The 23,606-nt window shown below is 40.7% G+C and overlaps 1 protein-coding gene across 12 annotated transcripts; it reads right to left on the bottom strand.

Annotated features, from left to right (window-relative positions):
- Positions 1 to 521: 521 nt before the first annotated feature.
- arfip2b (ADP-ribosylation factor interacting protein 2b) lies at positions 522 to 15,303 on the bottom strand. 12 transcript variants are annotated; one of them, XM_071506546.1, is made up of 11 exons: positions 14,959 to 15,278; positions 13,223 to 13,344; positions 12,835 to 12,945; positions 9,865 to 9,921; positions 8,005 to 8,113; positions 6,769 to 6,825; positions 5,002 to 5,117; positions 4,577 to 4,798; positions 4,228 to 4,385; positions 3,423 to 3,597; positions 522 to 3,295 (listed from the first exon to the last, which is right to left on the bottom strand). In XM_071506546.1, exons 3-11 carry the CDS (start codon positions 12,931 to 12,933, stop codon positions 3,140 to 3,142), a joined length of 1,149 nt encoding a protein of 382 aa, XP_071362647.1. In that variant the 5' UTR covers positions 12,934 to 12,945; positions 13,223 to 13,344; positions 14,959 to 15,278; the 3' UTR covers positions 522 to 3,139. The 12 variants fall into 12 exon arrangements, with proteins under 12 accessions (XP_071362647.1, XP_071362648.1, XP_071362655.1 ...); XM_071506547.1 differs by lacking the exon at positions 13,223 to 13,344 and having other exon boundaries at positions 15,192 to 15,303; XM_071506554.1 differs by lacking the exon at positions 9,865 to 9,921.
- Between the last annotated feature and the right edge of the window lie 8,303 nt (positions 15,304 to 23,606).

The following is a 23,606-nucleotide window of genomic DNA, read 5'->3' as shown; positions in this document are numbered from 1 at the left end:
GCCCTTTTGAGGGGAGGTGAGGCAAAAAAAAAAAAAAAAAAGTGCATGGGTATTTTCGGTAAGTTCAAAACTTCAAACAGGCAGGTTAAAAGTGATAGAAATATTACCATGTCATTTATTGTTATAGGTAAATATAAAGGCAGAAGAAAGAGCTGTCATATTCATAGGTGTGTACATTTAACAACACAGCTGCCCTCTAAATGTTATTTAGAAATTGACAACTGGTGCAACTTGAGTGTGAAAATGTGTGCTTTTCTTTGTGACGTCAGAAAACAGCGCAGGAATGTATTAGTAATATTCTGTCTGCTTCCAGCTGTCGCCATAATAAAACAGGAAGCTTTAATTACATGAGACAAGTTTGATAAATGAGGACGATCAACAATTAAGTCTTAAATGGCTGTGGACGTCTGTAACCACGAGATTATAAAGTTTTATTTGACTGACTCCAGATGGCTGCTGCCGCTCTGCTCCACATGCAAAACAAAACTGAGTTGAAAGACGAAACAGAAAATACAGCCCAGAGCATTTGAAAATGTGTACTTTTAATTTTGTTCCCTTGGAGTGGGGCGGGGTGGGACTTCTCAGGTCTGAGTGAGGAATGAAGGCAGAGTATCACATCAATCCATGACACAACTTCATTGATCATCTTAAATACCATTATGTGCAATCATTCATACAGTACAATACACCAGCTCAACCTAGAAAATATCGATTGTACACAAATAAAATATCTCATTTTATAAATCTTCATTTTGGTGCAAGGGGGTGGAATTTCAAAGGGGCAGGTTTGGAAAGGAGGAGTCACATTTTTGTTAATATTGCTGTGTGGTGGTCAAACAGACCAGGAGCTGGCCAGTGAAACTGCTCTTTTTGCCGTAAGTGAGGCCAAGGTCATACTAAAGCTGGAATAAAATACACCCAGTTGACACACACTGACACATAAGAATTCAGAAAACACAAGAAAAAAAAAATCTTTAAATCCATTTTTGATATTTGCTTTCCATCAAAAATCAAATCCACCTCCTTTCATGACTGTCCTTACGTATGCAGCATTAAAGAGCAAACCCTAAAGCATGGCATAAAGCCAGTCCATGCGAGCTGGCACGCAGAAGGCCAACAGCAGAGCGCCAGTGCACTCACATATCTGCACCTATACTTTGGATCGCTGTCTGCCATGCAAATAGAGAGGAGCCTGAAAGCTGGAGGCCTAACATATTAACTGATGGCAATTTCACAGAGCTCTCCCTTCTGTTTCTAGAGTTAAATGCAGTGCAATGGTAAAACATTCATTATACTGGATTATCTTCATCTGACTTCACAGCAGGTTCTTTCTAATCAGTTAGTGTGGAGTTTCTTCTTCTTTTGGAGCATATCAATTACAGATTTGGTTAACCTGAGGCATGTTTTCGTGTTAGTGTGACCTCTGCAAAACGCCTTAAAATGTCATACTCTTTGCACAAACCAGAAGTTCCAGTGTACAGTATGTTGATTCCAACAGATTAACACATACGATGGACATAATAAATACAGTGATGCATAAAAGTTCATTACATTTGTAGTACCATGTGACAATACCCTTTCTTAATTGTCAACAATTAATGATTGTTTACTACCATCACACTAAGACAATGTTTCAGTTACAGGAGATTAAAAAAAACAAAAAAAACAAATCATGAGTGTTATCCCAAACACCAACCACTAAATTAGACGATTTTATGTTGCAATATTACAATTAGTAATATTAGACAGCTACAGTAATCTTCAGTGTGAAGAAAAGTAACCATACACAAATATATTCTGCTTTAGGAGGACTGAAAGATATGACCCAGGGTGTCAATGATATGTTAACTTTCAACAAAAAAAAAAAACACATTTCAGTGAATCACGTATCAGTGTTAATTCCTTGTAAATAAAATTAAATAATGGAGAGAATCCATTCAAGTTTGCTGGATCTTAACAGACTGCCATACCAATCTAATACCAGTCAGCTGTCCCTCAAAGCCTCCATCAGTCCTCAGTGAGACTCAACCGATCAGTGTTGCTTAAATAACCCATGAAACCAAGGCAAGGGTCATCGTCCAATCATCATCCACCTCTCGCATTTCTCTTTGGGTGAATAAAATGCAAATGATAAAGAGCCAAACCAGTATAACTTTGGGAAGCTGCGCGAGAGAGCTCAAAGAGTAGAGGTCAAAGGATTTTAAGATTACAATTAAAATCTGTAGCATTTCTGACAACTACAGACTAAACACTGCAGTACATGCAGGCTAAACACCGGCACACACTGTCCTAACAGTAAACTGCCCTTTACTCTGAGGCATAAGACTTACAGCTGAGTAGAATTGATAGAATTAGAAAAAAAAAATAAGGACATGATGGTCAAATTAACAAAACACTAATCTAAACACAGCATTGTCTTTTTTTATAAGCTACAAACAATCATATAATATTCATTTCAAAAGTTAAACAGTACTTAATTTGAAATGTACATTGATTGGAAATGTCTGCACATTCCTTTCCAGTGTAACAAACAAATCCCCTTCATGTGAAGTTTGATTTTTTTTTTCTGGACTTACATTAGCTCATACATTAGGAGGCACACTAGGAGAGTGAGAAGGTTTGGAAGAGTTCTGATGTAGTGTTTGGTTACATCTGAATGTATTTTAACGGGTTTTGCTATTTTTCCTTTACTCATCAGTCTCTGTTGCTAACATGGTGTGGGGTTGAGGTTTAACTCAGAGCACTGGGAGCACTTGAGGAGTACAATAATGTTTAGGTAAATGGGACAGAGGGAAGGAGAGATGAACAGATTCTGTGGGAACCAAGCACGAGGAGAAGGTTAGAGTGGAAAAAAGAGGAAGTTGGGGAGAGAGGCACTAAAAGCCCCCTGACTGTTCATGAAACTGGCCACGTTGTCTCCTGCTGCATTCGGCCTACTCATCGATAATACCCTGCAATCCATCTGTCCGATCTGCCTTCATCTGTCCAATCATCCAGCCGCACGCTCATCTCTTATCTTCATCCACCCAAGTATCTGTCTGTGTTTCCCTCTGTAACGGTCCTCTGTAAGTTGGGGGTTTCAACAGGTAACAGGTGGAGGCGGTCAAGAAGGAGGCTGCAGGAGGTCCAGGAGGCCCTCTCATTGCTCCTCTAACCAGGAGGGCTTGTCGGCCCCTGGAGGCCTCAACTTTATGTTGAACTGCTTCAGCGTTTGCTCCAGCTGCTGCTGGTTGCCAGCAAAGTACGCTGAGATGGCATTATGAAAGAGCAGGAGCTGCTTGTGCATCACCTTCACCTGAGAGACAGACACAAGGGAGTTTAGGGATTTAGTTTGTGTGCATTTTCAACTTTGAGTCAGTGTGAATATAGAGTTTTTCCACTTTGAAGGTTGATGATGATGCAGACCTGTCCTGCAAACTCACCTTATTCTCCTCCAGGAACTTGAGTTTGATGGTGACGTCTGAGCGGAGGCGTTCATACTTTTCCTTATGCACTTGGTACTGCTGCTGAGCTGCATCTATACGGGCCATGGCGACAGCGTCCCTTGGACCCATACTCAGCTCCTCCAGGTCTGCCCGGTAGGCATCAAACTCCAGTCTGTTAACAAAAGCAGAGACGAAAACAGGGAGTTTTGAGAAAAAGAGGAAACATGTTTATATGATCTTAGCTCATTAATCCTGATTTAAAAAAAACTTGAAAATCATTTTTAAACCTGGCCACTTGGGGGAGGCAGAAACAAGTTATGAACACAACATTATCACCTTTTAAGGTCGATATGGTGAACTTGCTAGCAATAGGTTATTTACACATCCGCCAGTTCAGGGGCAAAATTGTCATGGGAGTCAATTTCTGGCCAACTGGCTCCAATAATCTGAGGAAACCATCTTTAAGATGCCTTTAAGGCCTTTAAGCTGCTACACGCTCGACGTAAAAACTACATAAATAAATTGTGCAGTGCGAGTTCACCAAAACAGCTGAGTAGTTGTTCAGACTGCAACACAATGAGCTGAAACTCACTGTAAAACTCCATCAAGCCCAGCAGAGCTGTAGATTCAGGTGATAATCACATTGAGCGACTCTTTTCACACTGTCACAATGTGAAAATATTGTCACTTGATACAGGACAACATCAATGTTTCTGTGCTCATGTTTTGAAATGTCTTGGCTGATTCTCCTCTGAAAAGAATTTCCATCCTGTTTCTTAGATGAAATGAATAATGTCGTTACCTGGCATTTTCATACATCTTGATCGTCATCAAGGTGTCCTCCATGGTCTTGTTGACTAGTGTGTTAATGCTGGACACAAAGAAGTTAATGGCGCCAAGTAGAGTCTCCCCATTCTTACACAGCAACTTCTGAGTCTCTGCATTGTAGCCAAACTCATCCTGTGGGGGAAAAACAAGGCATTAACGCACACAATAGAACACAAATGGTAATTAGGCTTTTAAATGTTGTCTAAATAAGTTTATGGCATTAATGTAGCTCACTAACACAGCCTAGTGTTATCCAGCTTCTAAGCCGCTAAGCTTTAAGACAGGTGACATAAAAACTACATAAATAAATTGTGAGGCCTCACCCGTAGCTCTGGAGATTTCTGACTGAGGTCAGCAAAGGTATCACCCAGTGCATGCTGTGTCTGCACCATGTTATAGAAGTGGTTGGTCAGTGCTCTGGCCAGTCGCAGCACATTCTCATATTTCCTTTTAGTGTCTCTCAGCACCTCGATCTGGGCCTCCAGCTCCAGGTCCACAGTCCGGGAACCCCGACCAAATCGCTCCGAGATCATTTGCTTTGTACACTGACACAATGAAGGAATCACACAGATGCATCAGTAACACAAAGCAATTCCTTTTTATGACTTTATATACTTTATAAAGAAATGGGGAGAAGGGGATCCAGAAGATCCTCAGAAACACACAAAAATAAAAATCACCAAGTAGCTCTTTATCATAAAGCTATTGTCTATTCACCGTTTTACTTGTTAGTCAACATAACAGATACCTTGTAAGTGTTGAGACCCCACTTCTTCACCGATTCTAGTTTCTCCACAGCCACACCCCGGGTCATCTCTTCTGCCGTCAATGACGAGCTGCTGCTGCTGTGGTGCATGTTGGACCCTGAGAGATAAGACCCAAACGCACAGACACAAGAACATGTTAAACAACAAACACATTCAGGCAGGCATCAAGATTAAACCCAGCAAAGAACAGACCAAGTAGAGAATCCTTAACTACTTCAAGTGCATTCAAACTGTGCTGCATTCAGTAAAGACAAAACTTTCACAAGATTTTCCTGCTGTGTTGTAACCCACGTCCATCACCACTAACCCTTAAACCAATGTAGAACATGCATAGGGGTGAAACAGAGTTAGTGAGTGAGCAGCAGGAATGTGCAGCGAATGAAATGTTATGAGGAAATATTAGAAAAACTGGGAGGAAAAAAAAAAAACATAACATACCCTAGCACCAAGTTCAGCTGTGATAAAAGGTAGACTTAATACACTAGACTGCAGGAATATTTTGGGTCACTGCTAAAATGGCGATCTGGTTTTTAATGTGCCATGTTCTCCTCTCCAGTACCTTGGTATTCATGTGATTGGCCTGCTATGTGGCAGACGACAGAATCGCTCGGGGGAACGCTACTTCGCCTGGCCTTCATACGCAGGTCTGTGGCAGTGGATGATGGGTGGTCATAGGGGAGGGAGAGGATGAAGGAACGGTTCAGGGTGATGAATCAGAGTAGGGTGTGAGAGGGCGATTTACATTGTTTTTTTGTTTTCGTTGTTTTTAATTATGGGAATATTTATTTTTTTTTTTTTGGATCAGGATTTAAAATGATGGTTGGATATTTCAGGGTTACAAATAAAGAAATTATTGGTTAAACAAACGTGGCAAAAATGGAACGATAACATAGGAGGAAGTTTGTCGGGAGGAGCAGGGAGACGCAGAAAAGACAGAAAAGTAAGACAACAAAAGAGAGAGGAGGAGGATGAGGAACGTGTGGGAGGGAGTTGTGAAAAGGAGGTGGAGGACAAAGATAGACAAGTACAAAGATGAAAAGACATTTAGTGCATGACAGTCAGTGAACAATGACGACAAATGAGTGATGATGAAGACGGGGGCAGGTGGAACTGCAGCAGTACTGAAAAGTGTGATACTAAATAAAGTGGATCAGCCTTTTATTAAATAAGAAATAATAAAAACGATAAACATGAGAGAAATAGGGGCCTAAATTCTTGCAATAATAACATCAATACTGAAGGTCTTAATACAAGTACGCATGAGGACAGTTTCTGTTTTGCTACAGGGAAGTTCAGAATAACAAAAAAGTGTAGACCAAATTGAAGAATGAGCTTATAACCCAAGAAGAAACCAGCCAGGAAATAGAGGAATAAAATGTTAATGAAATACTGTGACAGAGGAAAAAAGCCTCTGTTTATCCAAGAAAAGGAGCAGTAGGCAGAAATAAGTTTACTCCCTTCTCTCCACTGAAAAAGAGTAGATTTGATGAAAAGGGACAGAGAAGCTGTTTCTCAGCTACTTCAAAAAAGGCACACTCGGTAGAAAGAACATCTTTCCAAAATGAGATAGTGAGAAATAACCATTAGTCCCATTTTGTTATAGCTAACAAAAAAAGTTCTTGCTCACCCAATCCTAACCACAGTGCTTACAAACTGGATATAGCCATCCAGCATCACTAAAAAGGATTCTCATCACATTTTGGAAACAAGCTCTCTATTATCAACCGTAACTAGGTCTAAGGAGCCACCTAATCCTGTAACTGGGATCCTTTTGTTAAACTCTGCATTGTAGCGCACAGCAGGGCCTGAGAGAAAGAGAGAGAGTGGGACAAAGATGCAGAAATATTAGTATCATAAGAAGCAAGAGGGTGTGTAATTCCCTCTGAAACTGTATATACAGCCACACTGCTGAAGTCAGTGCCTTGAAATAGAAACTGGTATGAATACATCAGCTGCAGACCAAAAGCATCCCACAATGTATTGGATCCATTTATCATTCAGTATGTGGCAAGTTTTCATATAAAAAACTAAATATTAACAGCTTGTGGTGAAAGGAAGAAACATAATGACGATTAGTGGGGTGTAACAGAGTTTGATGGCGGGCACCAGCGGATTTCTTGACATGATATGGTTTGAAAACCACTGCCTGACGTTCAGGAACAATGACGTGTCTGATAATGAACCTGTCTTTCAGCGCTGTGAAAAGTTATCATGGCCGCAATCATTTTATCTTTGATTGTGACAATTGCTAAGTGAACTGTACAAACACTGTGTTCACAAAAGTAATCTATGAGGAATGTGTGCTTTGCACATATTTGATTGGTCAATGTGGCTCCTTGCCAACATCACACTGAGCTGCAGCGAAAGTTGTGCATTTTTTGCTGGACAAGCCTGTGTTTTCTTGCTGGAGCTCTCTCTGTCATCACCTTGCTCCGCTGATAAGACTGGAGGGGGCAGACATTGTTGTCTGTCTAAATACATCCTTATGCAGTGCAGATTCAGATTATGTTTGGTGTTTGCTGTTGGTTTTCAAGTAGTTATAATTGCATTTATAGAAATTCATCTTTTTTGACAGGCAGTTTGGCTTTCAATTCAGTTAACACACCACTATTAGAGCACCTTGGTACTCACAGGTGTGTTTTAAAATCAGTGTACGGTAGTTCATCATTCACTCTACCACCCTGCTTTAACCCACGTTTCCACACAGAACCAGTTAATTTGAGTAATAAGGACCAGAGAGAGTGGAGGCCTGTGCTGGTGATAATGTGTGCTAATTAAACAACAATTACCACAAATTAATTGCAGCAGGATCTCATGGGAAGACTGATAGGAGGTCTGAGGAATCAAACACTTAAACTCACAGAAAAACATCCAAGGCAAGAGATGGAGCACAGAGTCAACAAAAAATGGGAGAGCGGAAGTCCAAGACACGGGAAAGATGCCACAAATGAGTGAGAGAGACAAAGAGTGAAGTAGGACTCTACCTTTGATTGAGCTGGTGGGGATGATACCCTCTGCTGTTCCTCCATACCCCCCTGATACAATGCTAGTCTCATTTAGATTGGGACCCGATACCATCACCTGCTGTAGGTCCTGCAAAGTTTAAACGGTCAAATAAAAATAAAAAATAAAAAAAAAACAGAAGAACAAAGGGAAGGGTTTTTGGGTGGGTTGGGGTGGGGATATGTAAACAGGCGATTATGACTTTGAGTGTTACATTAAGACAGTGCAGACAATGTGTTGTTAAAGGCTTATTCACTAGAGGGGGACAAACACTGCTATGTTAGGAATGTTGGTCAGTACACACACAATCTTCAGGCATTGTCTAACTTCAACTACTTATCTAGGAGCCAACAAAACCACAAAGTGTTTGAAAGACAGAAAACACACCACTGAAATTGCACAGTCAATGATTAACTTAACTAAGGATTTAAGCTGAATCTGCTGCCATGATGCTGTTGAGAGAGCAAGCAAGGGAGGCTTATATTCCAGAGCAGTGATCGACTTAAAGTCTAACTCAAGCAGTGACTTCCGTGATCTATGCAGCAGGAAATGCTCAAGCAAACTACTTTCTCCTTCCAAAGTAATCACCATCACAGGCTTCACAGCATAGCTCTGGATCACGAGGGGGGAGGCTGTGTTATAAGCCACATGATCCATCTTGTGTGTTTTCTTTAATTAAAACTCACTGTTTTCTTTTGTCAGCCTTCCTGCTCATGTATCAGTGAGTAAAGAAAAGAAACATTGGTGAGGGGATTTATGGGAAAGGGGAATATCTGGCCTGAACAGATTGTCTCACTTTGTGAGCCCTGGTTCCTACAACAAAACAGGTCTGAATTTTACTCATGCCTGTGCTGTGAGCAAGCCCCTTATTTCACTGATACAAAAACAATACACAGTAACTCAACTATGAGGAAAGAAAGACATCGCCCAGTGGGAAATGAAATGGGAGGATAATATATAGGGCATTTCCTGAAACCTTGAACTCTGACATGGAAACTACAGAAAAATGCTTTAGAAGGGAGGAAGCTATTACCTTGTTGTAAACAAACAGAGAGAGTATGTTTGATAACGACAAAAACGAAGTAAGAATACAGCTGCTGTGATTTGTTAGAGGTCAAACAGAGTTCGCGGATGAAGATTATCTGCGTCAGGGCCTTGTCTGCTTGTTGAGACCTAATAGTCATCTGACTTTCATGCTGTAACACAACTGCATTTCTTGTTAAAACTGAAAAATAAGCTGACACATCACGACACAACTAGTGAAGCCGAAGCACATCACCAACACAGAATTAGTACGACATGATGATTATTAGTGTGCCACCATGTTTTGTTTTGTCAACCAACACCTGCTAAAAAAAAAATAAAAAAATCAAGGGATCACACATCACCCAAGGGAAAACACAAACACACACACACACGCACACACACACACACACACACACACACACACACACACACACACACACACACACAGAATCTAGGCTATATTAGCTCACCCAAGACAACACGTGCTAGGTTATTTTGAATCTCCTAATTTAAATGCATTTTTGTGTTGAGTTCTACGTGTTAGCTGTCATCTATGTTTGTCTCACAGAAATTGAGAGACTCCGTCCAGCTGCAGTTAGTAGGAGCCAAGTTAACAGGCAGCACAATTCAGGCTGCACAGTGGTTTGCCATGAAAATCAAATATTTGACGTTTTGTGAAATAAATCAGCGCAGTGAAGCGAGACAATGCAATGCCGCATAAAGTCAAACCACTGAGCAGCAGTGCTTCACACCAACACCAACATAGACACACACACACACACACACACACACAAATGCACGAATGGCCTGCTCACCCTGGTGCCTCTGGAGCTCCCTACCTTCTCATCTAAGCTCCACTGCAGCTTTGCAGCCTGCACAGAGATGGAGGAGGAATGGGGCAAGAGGGGGAAGGGGGGAAAGGGTGAAGGGGGGGGGGTCGACAAACAAAACAAGAACAACAACAACAAAAAAATAAATAAATAAAAAAAAAAAAAAAGGAAAGGAGACAAAAAGAAAAATCCATGACTGAAATCATGAAACAAGATAGAATGATGTAAACAGAAATTCCCAGAAAAATTATTGTAATGTCCACGGACAGCGGGGATGTAAGATGGAGAGCAGTGATGACTGATATCACAGCAGGTCAGGTCAGGGTTCATCATTTAGCTGGTATATGTCAAAGTTTCAAGTGGATCCTCTAGTCCACTGGGTGAGCATGTTTTTCTCTGTGTTTCCATGTCTAATGTGTTTCCACAGCTTTGCCGTGATATAATTCCATCACTGTCTGGACACACAGAATACTGACTCCAATTCAACACTGTAAAAATGAATATATTCATTTACAAGACATTTACAGACATTAAAAGTGACATTAACAGCAAGGAAACAAGAAACTGTGTAGACATACAAACATCCACACAAACACAAAATCCGGGTGCCCAGACTCCAGGTACCATTTCACCAATTGAAACTGGGTCATGTCAGGAGCAGCCAACTGGCCCTCATCACAGCAGCAGTGCCAATTTATGCAGCCTACAACGATAGTTTTCAACATTTTAACCACTGAACCAACAACCAAAAAAAACACGTTAAAACAGGAGGACAAAACCTTCATTCATTTGAGATCTGCCTCATGCTGTGGCATCTGTTCAGTGTGGGAGAACACTGACGCAGACACTGATCCCTCCCTGGACACTTTGTTGACACAGTGCCTGTTCCCCAAGATGAAGGCGAGTACAGAACCTTTAAGTCATCATAAAATAACTCTGGTTGTCACATAACAGCGCCGTTTGTAGGCTTATAAAACTGTACAGACACACTCTGCTTCAAAATACCACAAACTGCTATTCTTTGAAAATAACTGAGATACAACTATGAAACAGATATCCGCAAATTAATAGCAGCAAGTAATCACCCATGAGTAATTGTGTATAACAGCATAAAAGGCTGTTGAATTTCTGTCTTCACACCAGTGATCCACTGTATCTGATGCTTTTGCCAGGATGCTGCTGGCAGTCAGTCCTATCTGTCACTGTCAAGCTGCCAGTCACCAACCATGTTCTGACACGAGCGCAGTGCTACAGCATCTGAAACCGGACATCTGCTCTTTCCTAACCTGCCAATCTCCATCTCCAATGTGTGCACGAGCGGCACAAACTGCTGCAGCTTCAGACCAAGTGCTGCACGGCAGATATCAATCTGATTTCAGAAGGCTTTCACCCAAGGACAAAGCACGGCTAGTTTCGCAGCCAGATTAATTGCAGAGTTGCTATGACAACTGGTTAATATCCAGCACACTAAACAGTGAAGCTAAACGCACACATGAACACATTAAACTGAAGTGGCCAGATCAAACGGTTGAATACTTGCTTCACTGTGCAAACTTGGTGGGGAGGTAGGGTTTCCTTTTTCCGCATGAGCGGAGCCACATTTAGTTTGGTGAGCAAATAAGTCAAATAAGTAGCAGTGCTTCTACCAGGATCTTAGGTCTGTTTGTCTAACAAGGTGTGCCTTAGGGTGCAGGAAAATGCACCTTACTTACTCTGCAGCTCTACTGCTATTTTATTTTAACTGACTCTGACTAAGACGCTCCCTGTAAAGGGTGGAGACAAAATGTTTGTGCTTGACGCCTCCACGGGAGCACAGTGTCTTTTGCCTTCAAATGAGGCTGACGTGTGTTTATTCCTTCTGTAAATAAACACTTCCCACCTGGAGAGCAACATCCATATCTGAGAGTTTAGCATTTCAGCTTGGCACCCAGTGTTCAGATTAACCAAATACACCAGGGATGTACCTGCAACCCCTGAACATGAGGCCACATGAGCTGTTAATGGGAGAAACTGGTTCCCAAGGAGACATCTGGACTCCTACACCTGATTTCCCAGGTGGTTCTCTTTCCACAGTTGTAGCTAAGCAAGCTAGGGAACATAAGGACCTCTAACAGTGTGTGACAAGCAGAGACGGGAATACAGCTTCAGGGACATTATTCTGCTCAGCTGAATACAGATGTGTAAAGGATATACTCAGGACTGAGAACCGGATTTACTAAGAAGAATGAGTTCTAAACTGTACTGTACATTTTTCCTACAGAGGGTTACCGTGGTGTGAATGGTATGAAAAGAGTCAGCTCACTTAGCTAATCTTGTGATAGCTGAGAACAATACCCATCGCCACTATGTCAACTTCAAGCAGCTGAACGGCACACCTATATCCGTCACACTGTGATCAACCAGCAGCAGAACCACGAAATGACTTCAGCTGGCCGACTTATGTGGGGTTGATTCCCTGCGTGTGATCTCATGTGAATGATGCAGTATGACCTTCAGGGATATTACGGTATCACTGGCTACGTCATCAAGCGAGGGCTATTGTTAGAAGGAGGAGTATATTTATAAGTATATATATTTTTATATGTAAAGACAGGAAAAATATTTGGTGTCTGATGAAAGTACTCATGAAGACTTCATAATTAATCTTACACTAAAACTGACTGTAACCACACCCTTAAAATTGGTAAATACCTTATTGGCTTAAAAGAACTGACTATAACTATAAACTAATATATCAGACTGAGAAGTAAATGACAACTCTGTATTCTCTGTACTGGTCGTGAGTATGCAGATGATCTATTGTTGGCCTGGGATCACATGTGGGTAAACACAAACAGTTTGCATATTTGTCTCCTTGTGTAATAGCTTTAAACAGGTAAATAACAACTACGCAGTGTGGTCTCAAAATGCTACACACACAGCACACTGTCAACGGAAACATTCGCCAGGACTCACCTGCTCAAGGCTGTCATCCTCTGGTAGTGTCCCTGTGTCGCCATTACTGTTGATAGGAATCTCCATTGTGGCAGCTTTACTCATAATGCTGTCTGTCATAATGCACTATTTCTGAGAGAAAAAGGGGAAAGGGGGAGAGAGAGAGAGAGAGAGAGAGAGAGAGAGAGAGAGATAAAGTGCGGATACAACAAGCTACAGTATGTAAATAAAGTGAAAAAGGCAGAGATGGAAAAACAGTGGGGCTTTAATGCTGCTTTGAAGAGGAGAGACCAAAGAGCGTAGTCAAAACAACCAAATCATTAGGCAGATGGGGATATAATTGCCACAAACAAGGTAGGAGGCGATTTTCAAAGAGCAAGGCTACCGCTCGGCATAAAAAACAACGCACCTATGAAAGGCCCTCGCACAGGGAGCCGCCACTACAATGAGCCGTACTGCTGAAGTGGCCACTCTACTCCACTCAATTAAAGGGCCGTATGTTAGCAGCACCCACTCCCCAAAAACCCCCAACTAGAGAGGAGACGGAAAAAGTGTTTACATCAACATTGTCCAGCCGTTCTCATAGACACAGAGGAGACACATAGTCACACATTCAAGTTGTACGATTACATATAAATAATAACATTTGTGGACCGGAATAATGAATTCAAAGCTTAATGAGTTCACTCCAACAAAAACCGATGAAGGGTCTGTTTGCGCTGCATGTGTGACGGATGGTTGTCTCTGTGGCTACTCCAACCCTTTCACATTGCAGAGCAGGTTTGCGGTTTAATAGGTAAATATCCAACCTGGAAAAACTCCAGCATGCACACTAGTAACGCAGCACCTGGTTAACAAAGTTTGTTCCCTTATCTGTTGTAGACCGTGTGAGTTTAATTCACTAAAATCATTGAGACAGGATCTGGGCAGCACCCACATGGCTCATCATCATCCTAAATGCAGTATAACTACATGGCAGGTTTATGGCAGTTAGATCACCTGCTGGCACCAATATCACAGATGCTGAATGAAGGGAGGTATTGAGTAAAACTTGTTTACAATTGCCCTGACCCCGCCTAAGTGGCTTTTTCCATTAGAAATGTATGCTTTGCCATGCCCAGTCAATTTACAGAGGAAGGACACGTCTGTTGACTTGAGACATTACAAGACTGATGAGCATTTCTTGCCTAACAATACTCCACACTTTTCCATACTACTCCAGATGACACTGATTTAACATATAGTGCCGTTTACCAGAAAGAAAAGTCCATTTATTAATATGAAATTCCACATTTACAGCACGAAATACTACAAGGCTGCACAGTCTGAGCAACCAAATGTGCTGCTTTGCATAACATCTCCATCCAGGGCCCTCAGTAAGTGCCTCAATCCACTGCAGCATGTTTTGTCTCTCAGTTAAGTCATTTAGGCCAAACTGAATCAATGGAAAAGGCCATAAGGGTGAGCTCAGACATGAACTTTAATAGTAGTTATTGTCAGTCCATTATTAGTTATGGGCAGCATTAAAAATAACTCTAAATAGCCATTAGCTGCATAATTTGTGCTACATCAGAGACGATGTGCTTCATTATTTTGTAGAAATATTATCATTAAAATGCTGTGAGTCATTTAAACCAGTCATTTAACTTGAAATCAACTGCACAATTACAAAATCCCAATAAACAGAGCGTCAGCCCTGGCTATGGGTTTACACATGTCCTGACGCCGCGCCAAACACGGCTGGGAGCCCGGACAGGTGCACCAGCACAGGTGTACAGTTATTCTCCCGACAGCAGCCGACGTTAGCTTGGCCTCCGGTGGGTTCACCCTGTCCAACACTGCCACGGTTTGTTTAGGCCGTAAAAAAAAACAAAAAAACTAATCATAAACGCTTTTTTTTTTTTTTTTTTTAAAGAATGTGCAATATACTGAAACACAGGCTAGAAATTATTTTGCTCCCAAGAAAAAAAAAAAAAAAAAAAAAAAAGGCCTCCAGCTTCCAGTCCACACATGCAGCTGTTCAGAAGAAGCTGCTTAAACATGGTAAACAAGTGAGTCCTCTGTGCAAAGCCGACCGATCGACAGCGGCAGAAATCTCTCACAATCTCAAACCCATACAAAGACAAACATCGCCGTCTGACTTACGGTATGCTTGGTCCCGTCGTTGACACGGAGATGTTCGGGAAGCTAACGAGAAAGCTAATAACAGGCTAACGCCAGTGCATCCCAGTTCATGCGCGGCTTGGAGAAGACTGCTGTGTCTTATGTCAGTCTGAGAGGGGAGGGAAAAAAAAAAAAAAACTGCCCGTAGGAGACAATGCAGCGTTTCTCGTTTAAGAATATTTTAATGACATAGCAAGGTAAAGAATTGTTCTCACTGCGTTTGTCCTGAGACTTGGTAAATTAATCCTCTGTCTTCTCTTCTGTGAAGGCAGGAGGAACGTTTTACGGAACTGACGACACCGTGGGATTCATTTAGCAGACGGGCGCCGACTCAAAGAACGTCTATTGACGAGAAGATGGATCACTCCTCACAAAATCCAAAACATGCCCTTCACCATTGTCTAGCAGATTGTAACACCGGGTCATTCTTAGCAGTTTTATATATGTATAAATGTATTTATATTTATCTTATAATATAACAGAGATAGTGAAGAAACTGTTGCAACATTTTTTCAGGGGCGTAATTAACTTACTCTTTGCAAAACTTTGCAAAAACAACAACATTGTGTAGTCATTGTAACAGGTCAAATTGATTGGGTCTGCTACACATAGTCACACATTCATGTTGTGTCACCACACATGCACAGTGACATTTGTAACATTTATAAGATATAAAATCCAGGGCAAGTATAACTTCAACCTTTGGCTTGAACTGAAACAATGAATTCACAGCTTAATGAATTCACACCCACACATACTAATGAGGGATTTATGTATGCATTGGTGTGTGAGAGAGACAAGGCCACAGATGATGGTACAAAATTAAGGGTAATTTGAAGACCTACAGATGTGGGAAATGCTTATCAAGGTTTCAAAGTATCAGGAGCAGGATGATGGTTAAACGGGCAAACGTCACACTTAGAAAAACAACAGCAAGTACAGTAGATCTATGTCAAGAGAGATACACAAAAATCAATAATACAGCAGGTAATTATTTATGGCCCTTTTTGTTCTTTAGGACAACAGAACAGGCCTGGGAACAATAGATATATGTATATCGAGTTTATCACATGATTACAGATGGAGAACAATCATCTACCAGTCAAAAAATGTAATAGCCTTGCACATGTATGTGAGTGGCTGCTAAAAGATGAATCACAGAAAGAACTTCAAAAACTGGGGTAAGAAAGTCTGCTGCCTGATCTGTTGTAGACTGTGTGAGTCTAAATTCCACATGCCTTCGAAATACTTTATAACTCATTAAAGTCATTGTGCAAAGCAGGACATAAAGGATATGATGTCATTACAGTACGCTCTGTATACTCTGCATTCACATTTGTGATTTATGTGTTGAGGGAAAATTGATCATGGTGTTATAATTTTCATCATTGTTATTGTACTACTCCATACTAGTTGTTTTAAACATACTGTAGAATTCACTGTAATGATCGGTTGTCTTGCACCTTTAATTTGATGAATGGCATATATTCTACTTTCAGTCATTTCAAACTAATGATCTTTTGACACTTTTAACAAAATATATGGACTGCAGACTTCAAGCACATTTCCCCCATCACACTTCAGAATTGTACCTGAAAATGGGAACGGAGTGAGAGTTCTTCATTTTTCATTTATTCGGCTGCAACCCCTCTTTGGAGGGCAGGTTTCAGGGGGCTGATGATGGTTGAACATTAACTCAGTTAAGTGTGAGTTAAGAATGTTCTTTTAACTGTGCCCCAAGAATTGCGATGACCCCTGTACATCCACGGGTCTGACACAAACTCCATCAGTTAAAGAAAACCCTGCCCCGTGTGGACGCAATTGTAAATTAACTTTGATCAAATAACTGGAGCAGGATGACCTGTACTAAACATCACACATACTGTAGCTTTTATGAGAAAATAAATGACCAGCATGTTAATATGGTAAGACTGATTATGTGTGAGAGAAAAAGAAATTAAATGTATGCAGCTGCAAATAATTGTATTCACTGAGGTTTTAGGATTATTTACCAAATTAGTCGTTTTGTTTTATATAAAGTAGTTTAAAGTATATTGATAATATATATATATATATTTTTTTAATTATTATTTTGATGTACCAGCTTTCTTGTATATATGCAGATTTCTGGAAAAGGCCTAAATGCAATACCCTCCTCACAGATAAAGGAGAATTAGTTGTGTGACAAGGAGAATACCTATTGTATGGGAACAAACATGAAAACGCCTCATCCCAACACCCAAACATCATTAACATACAGTAGCTTGACACAGTGGAGGTAAGCAAGAGAAATGCTTAAACTCTTTCATATATTACATCATATTTTTATTTAACTTTATTTAGACTTACTATAATTTTACTGAGGCTTTGGCAAATTCAACACTCCCATAAATATTGGATGCACTCGTAATTTTTATGTTGTTTTTTTCTCCCTGCTCCTTAATTTCACATGGCTCCAGTGGGTTTTTATCAGTTGTGTACTTGTCGTCTCTATCACTTCTCTGGTAATCTTCCTTATCCTGTTTTTAACTTCCAGGCTTCAGGCTGTGGGAAAAGCACACCATAGCTACAGTGCTGCCCTCTGTGGGTAAGTTGAGGTGACACTAAGGAGGGAAAAGGTGACAGGCAACCGTCTTTCTCCCAGTGAATGCAGCATCTTTATGAAGCTCCTGTGTGATCTTAATTACTGTTTTATTTTTTGCAGCACACACAGAAACAGACAGGCAGACTCATTCAGAATTTAATGTTTTTGAATGAAAAAAAAAATCTATACATTTTTTTTTTCCATATGAGTAAATTCAGGTCATTTTATTTTCAGTTCAACCACAATATCTGGCCACAAGGAATTAAAAGCGTATTTTGAAATTATAAGTGTGTTTGAAGAAAAGGACCGCCAGTACATACATATGCATATTTCTTGCCAAGTCACAATATGGATCTCATGCCAGATTTTCATGGTTACACATGAGTTGAGGGTTAAAAACCAATAATCACAGATAAATAGCTGCTGTTGAGCACCCATGAGAATACTTATTGGACGATACAGTTCAAGCCAAAGTGAATCATCATCACTGTAGGATGCAGCCTCCAAGTGAAAGTGAATGTTTGAGCATAACACATACAGCATATACCACTCACACTCAAGTATGGAAGCAGTGAATGAACCACCTCTTATGAACAATGTTAACAGTGCTGGATGAGGTCCTACAAACACTGACAGGCCGAAGAGCTTAAAACAGCTTCTGCAGTCAATCAGAGTCCGAGGAAGGTGGTGGAAAGTGAAAGCGAGGGAAAGAGTGAACGTTTTATTAATGAATGGATGGGAAACTGAAAGAACTGTGCGGCCAAAAGAAACTCATGGTCTATTTTTTTGGAAGCGGTGTGAAATTCCATATGGGAACATTTTACCAATGGAAGTGTGCTTGAACACAGAAGGAGTTTTCCAGCTGTCAATGTGTGTGTTTTTAAAAAAAAAAAAAGAATTTAATGCCAGTCTGAGTCACTACCTGTTGGAGTGAACATGGCATGGTGTTTTGTGCAGTTTCTTCTTCTTTTCTATCCCAAATAACTTAAACACAACACAATAATGTTTTACAGCTTGTGGACATGCAAACAGTAAAATCACATGTAACATAATTCGCCACAGCTGCTGCTACTGCAGATGTGTGTGTGTGTGTGTGTGTGTGTGTGTGTGTGTGTGTGTGTGTGTGTGTGTGTGTGTGTGTGTACAGTACTGTCCACCAAAATTATAGCCTACAGCTGTAACATTCCCACCAGCTTGGCCAGTTACCATCCATTTCTTCTAATTATGATAATGATTCACTTTTATTGTGTAGTGAATCTTGATTTTCTGGGTTTAATGCATTTATTGACTCTTCTCCTGGTTATGATACATTTACATTAGTTCCAGCCATGTGTGTTACACATGAGAGGAGAGAGGAGAGGTGAGCAAGTATGCAAAAATGATTTTAAAGTTTCTATATTGATACTATGAAAGTATCAGAGCGCTCAGTCCACAGAGAAATGCAAACAGCTTGTGTTCAGAAACTGAGCCTTAAAATGAGCCATCAGGACTTCTGTAACTTTGTGATGTCACATCAAAACAGTCACCGCTCTCAGCCATGCTCCAAGCCCAGCACAACCAGACCCACTGTCGAAACTGTAGGGTTTGTTTTCACAGTATATTGTGCAATGTTTACCTGAAATCTGCTGTATTTTTATTCAGTCACTCAGAAAACAATCAGCCAATCTGAACAGAGGCTCAGAGCATCCCCTCTGATTGGCTAATTTGAGGCTCCAGACAGAAGCCTGAGTGAGGAGATGAAAAACTACAACAAGATAGTTTTTGGTCCAAACCACAAATTAATCTTCTTATGGATTTCAAAACTTGAAACAAAACACTGGAAAAGTGTAAAGTATAGGACCTTTAATATTCAATCATTTTAAAAAGTAATGGCCAAACAAAAGACACTTATCCTCCTTCTACACTCACACTCTGTGGGAGACCCAATGAAATTAAATATAAATTACCATATTTATTATATGATGAAAAAATTATTATTAACCTAAAAAACAGAGAACGCACAATTACAGAGAAAAACATGTTTTAACTATGCCTAACTTTTCTGTAACAGCTGGGATTCATCACTCCAACAGGATGCTAAGAGGAAAAAAGAGGCACGCTATGACAACAGCTGCATTTTTAATCGAGTTATCAAAGCATGTTCTGTAGAGATGAGTTGCTTCCACAGAGGCTTATATTTAAAATTATTCCCTATACTAGAAACTCCTCCAGACAAATCAATGAGCATAATTCAGAGCTCCTTTTTACTCTCTGTGCTCTGCCTTTTGCTTTTATGGACATGTGCAGGAATTTTATTGCATATTCATGTGGAACAAACAAATCAATTAAATTCTCACTTGCTTTGAAATCACAGGCAATTGTGTCCATTTCTCACAAACATTATACAAATTAACACTTTAGGGAAAACGTTAGTGGCGGCATGAACACACGGTATTCGTAGGGAATCACACTTACATGCCCAAGTAGAGCGTGACCTCTCACTGCTGCTGTGGAAAATGCAGAGTTAGCAGTGTGCAGCACAGAGGAGGTAGGTACATATTTTTCTGCTAAATGTCATGGTTGTAGAAAGTGACGGAGAAAGTTTTTGATCTTCTGAGTTACTCAGTGACCGCATGAGGCGTGAGCTTGGCCGCAGAGCGACCGGTTACTGGAATCAGAGGATGTTATTCCTTACTCACTCATTAGTGAGCAGACTCACCTGTTGACTCATATGAAGACTCACACACATTTAGGGAAAACTCTCATGCAAATAAATCCATCACCCGTGCAGATGCTTTCTCCACTGACCCGGAACATAAATTGGAAATCAGTGCATTTCACATTTTTAACTTGGCAGAACTTTTAGAAATATATCAGAAGTGCAGCACACAATTTGTCCTCCCATCCCTTCTTCGACACACTCATTAATACCTGAATACAATTTTTGGTCCATTCAATACCTGATATGCCCTCATGATGGCACCAAACCCCAAACTTAAAATGCAGCCAAATAAGAGTCATTTGTACATCATATAAACCTTCTGCAGACAAACATCTCATCACTGAAGAGACGACTCAGTTCAAAAGCTGATGAGGCTTTTTAGATATCATGTGTGTCAGGGAAAAAGATGAAGGGCTGTCATGATGACTACAGCAGTTTTTATGATCACTTTCATGATCATCTTGATGACTAACAGCCCCGTCGGAGCCGCTTGAAATCATCTGCTGACTTCACATGTGGGTTTCTGAGCTTATTATAAACATGACACTTAATGAACATGCCAATCACCAGCAGGCCCTGAGCAAATGACAGTGATGTATATTTTCCAGGAGACCACACCAGCCCTGATTGCTTTTGTTCATCAGCTAATCAGAAATACTGCTAATAGACTGATGTCCCCTTTGAGGTGTTTACATTGTAGCGAGACATCCCACCCTCTTTTCAAACAAAAAATGTGTGACCTCACAGTGGTTGTGTGTATAAGCTGTGTGTACTCCACCGAGGTACTCGGTTCATGTGGACGAATTCCCACCAGGCGCGCGGCACATACACACAAACACACTTTTCTCGTATGTATCTTAAAGTCATATCAGTGTTTAAATATTTTGACTGACCATGAAGCTACTGAGTGCAGCAGGGGGTTCCAATCCTCGACAGCAAAACAAAAAAATTTCCAAAAAGTCATTCTCATCTGTTCTGCATCAGGAGCAACAAAAACATCGGCCCCTGCCCTGAGGTGTGCGGGGCCCTCCATAGCTGTGAGCGAGCCATTCAGGAGTCACCATAGGTAAATATTACAGGTCATTGCCATTCAAGGTTTTTCTTTTTCCTTGAAGGGTGTCGTGCTGCTGTTTTTGTAAAGCGTGTGTGTTGGTGAGCTATAATATTAGCACAGCAGCTGTCAGAGTGCAGTGGTGTAAATCCTTTCCCTCTGTTCCCTTTAATAAGTGACAGCATTTTTATTCCAAAACTCACAGTAAAAAAGTCAACATTTCCAACATAGTTGACTTCCATTTACAAATTTTTCATCATTTCATTTTGTGGATATTTTTGTGGTTTAAATGTGGTTTAACCATGATTGACAAAGATTTGCTGAAATCTTACAGTAACGTAAAGGTCCACACCTCAGCTTTGCCTGGAGCTTTCAACCACATCTTCCTCAGCAGACTGAGTTTCCTCCTACCAGCCATCACAATCTATAGCTGCTGAGGAAGGCCAAGAAGCAGTGGAAAGCCATGGCAGAGCTAGTAAGTGGATCTTGAATTTTTCTTTTTTTTTTCCCACCAATAACACTTAATAAATGCTCTCTCTTTCTCCCTCTCGCTCTCTCTCGCTCTCTCTCTATACTTACATATATATATATATAATATATATATATGTGTGTGTGTGTGTGTGTGTGTGTGTGTGTGTGTGTGTGTGTGTGTGTGTGTGTGTGTGTAAGCCTTCAGCACTTAATGAGGAGAAAAAAACACAACTCTACTATGGTACAACTTGAATCAGTTTTGTAATTGTAATTGTCCAATTCTAATCATTATAATTGTATTGTCTGATTACAGTTACCAGCTAAGTATTACACTTAGCAACCATCAGCACAGCAGAATTAGCCTTAAGCTAAGTTTTGCTTTTAAACCTCAACTGACAGTCTCAGAATAATCTTTCTTATCAAAACTGATACATTAAACATATGATAAGTATTAATACTGATGCATGTTGAACATGATATTGCTGTAGTTTGTAATTCATATGGAGGCCTTTACAATGTTGGAAGCATCCACTGCTCCCACATGTGCCAGAGATGTTATTAATGCTTCCTGAGTTTATTTTGTTTTTGAAATCAGCTACCTGTGCTTGGCAGAACACACTGTAGCTTGTTAAAAACTACACAACGTATGTCCACATAACAGGGCACACACACACGCACACACACAGACACACAGATGCGGCCAAATGAGCAAGCTGTGGTCAGAAGTGTTTGCCTTAGTTGCCAAGATTGGTGTTTTACAGCTGCATTTGTTCCTGAATCTGCTGGTTTATGGTGCACTCTGGGTCACGCACTACATCTAAACACTGCCAGAGTGAAAAAAAAAGGGGGTCTTGCATGTACCCGTCACCTCAACCCTGCCACACACACACTAAGACGGGCACAAGCCACATCAAAGCAAACACACTAATCCATCCAGGAAGTGGGGGATCCATAGGCCATAGTCATGAAAGGAGAGAGAAATGCGTATGAAATAAAATAAACAAGAGCTATCTCCTAAATATTTACGCCAGCTGTAGTTCATCAGTGGTTAATGAGAGTAAAGGTTCTTTATTTTTTCTGAGGTGACATCTTAAGAGACGATTTGTCCTCTGCGGTCATACCTATGGGATTAGTGAGCTCAAGCTGGAACCATCTGCAATGAGACTGAAAAGATGATCTGGATTGAACTGTTGCACTGACATACACATACATACTATACTACATTCAAAGCATGAATGGCTCTCAAGATAAACTGATCATCCTAGTGCATAGAAATATGAATACCTGGTTGCGATTCACAAAAACATTTCGGAAAGGGTACACATTGACTTTACGTGTGCACGTTCAAAAAACAAATCATATGATCAACAAAAGCAGTTGAGAAAGATCATTCAAAAACTTTGGGAGTTCCGTTCAAACCAATACTTCACGGCAATGTTTAGGAACCTCGAGGACCTCCAACATATTGTGTATTCTGAAGAATCCTTTTTCAAATCAAGGAGCTTAAAGGCACCTCTTTGAACTTTTTTTTTGTCGGTCCCAGTGTTCTTTGAAACAGTCCTGATGAACCCATTATTTTTTTGCATTGAGCCCAAACGTCCCTAAAGTAACCTCAGTGCCTTCAGGAGGCTTCAGCACCGTGGGACCACAGAGGGTTTGGTTGACAGAGGAGAGCCGGGCAGCCACCTGGTGGGGCTGTGGGAGAGGGGGAATGGAGTGTAATCAAACAAGCCGCCACAGAAACACCAAGCACTCACTGGGTTTATGATGCAGTCACAACCAGTCGACCGCTAACAATGAAGGAGGGAACACCTTTTTTTCAA

Source organism: Trachinotus anak, unplaced genomic scaffold, assembly GCF_046630095.1.
Source record: "Trachinotus anak isolate AG129_WGS33_773 ecotype Australia unplaced genomic scaffold, CSIRO_AGI_Tana_v1 ptg000020l, whole genome shotgun sequence".
NCBI classification, from domain to species: Eukaryota; Metazoa; Chordata; class Actinopteri; order Carangiformes; family Carangidae; genus Trachinotus; species Trachinotus anak.
This window is presented reverse-complemented; position numbering and strand designations above follow the sequence as displayed.

What these genes read in the sequence shown, in the direction of transcription:
- arfip2b (XM_071506547.1), bottom strand. Translation starts at nt 12,933, where the DNA reads ATGACAGACAGCATTATGAGTAAAGCTGCCACAATGGAGATTCCTATC. An exon ending in AGGATGACAGCCTTGAGCAG is followed by an intron (nt 9,922 to 12,834) that starts GTGAGTCCTGGC and finishes ATCTCTGTGCAG; the next exon opens with GCTGCAAAGCTGCAGTGGAG. An exon ending in GATCCCAGTTACAGGATTAG is followed by an intron (nt 5,118 to 6,768) that starts GTGGCTCCTTAG and finishes CTTATCTCTCAG; the next exon opens with GGTCCAACATGCACCACAGC.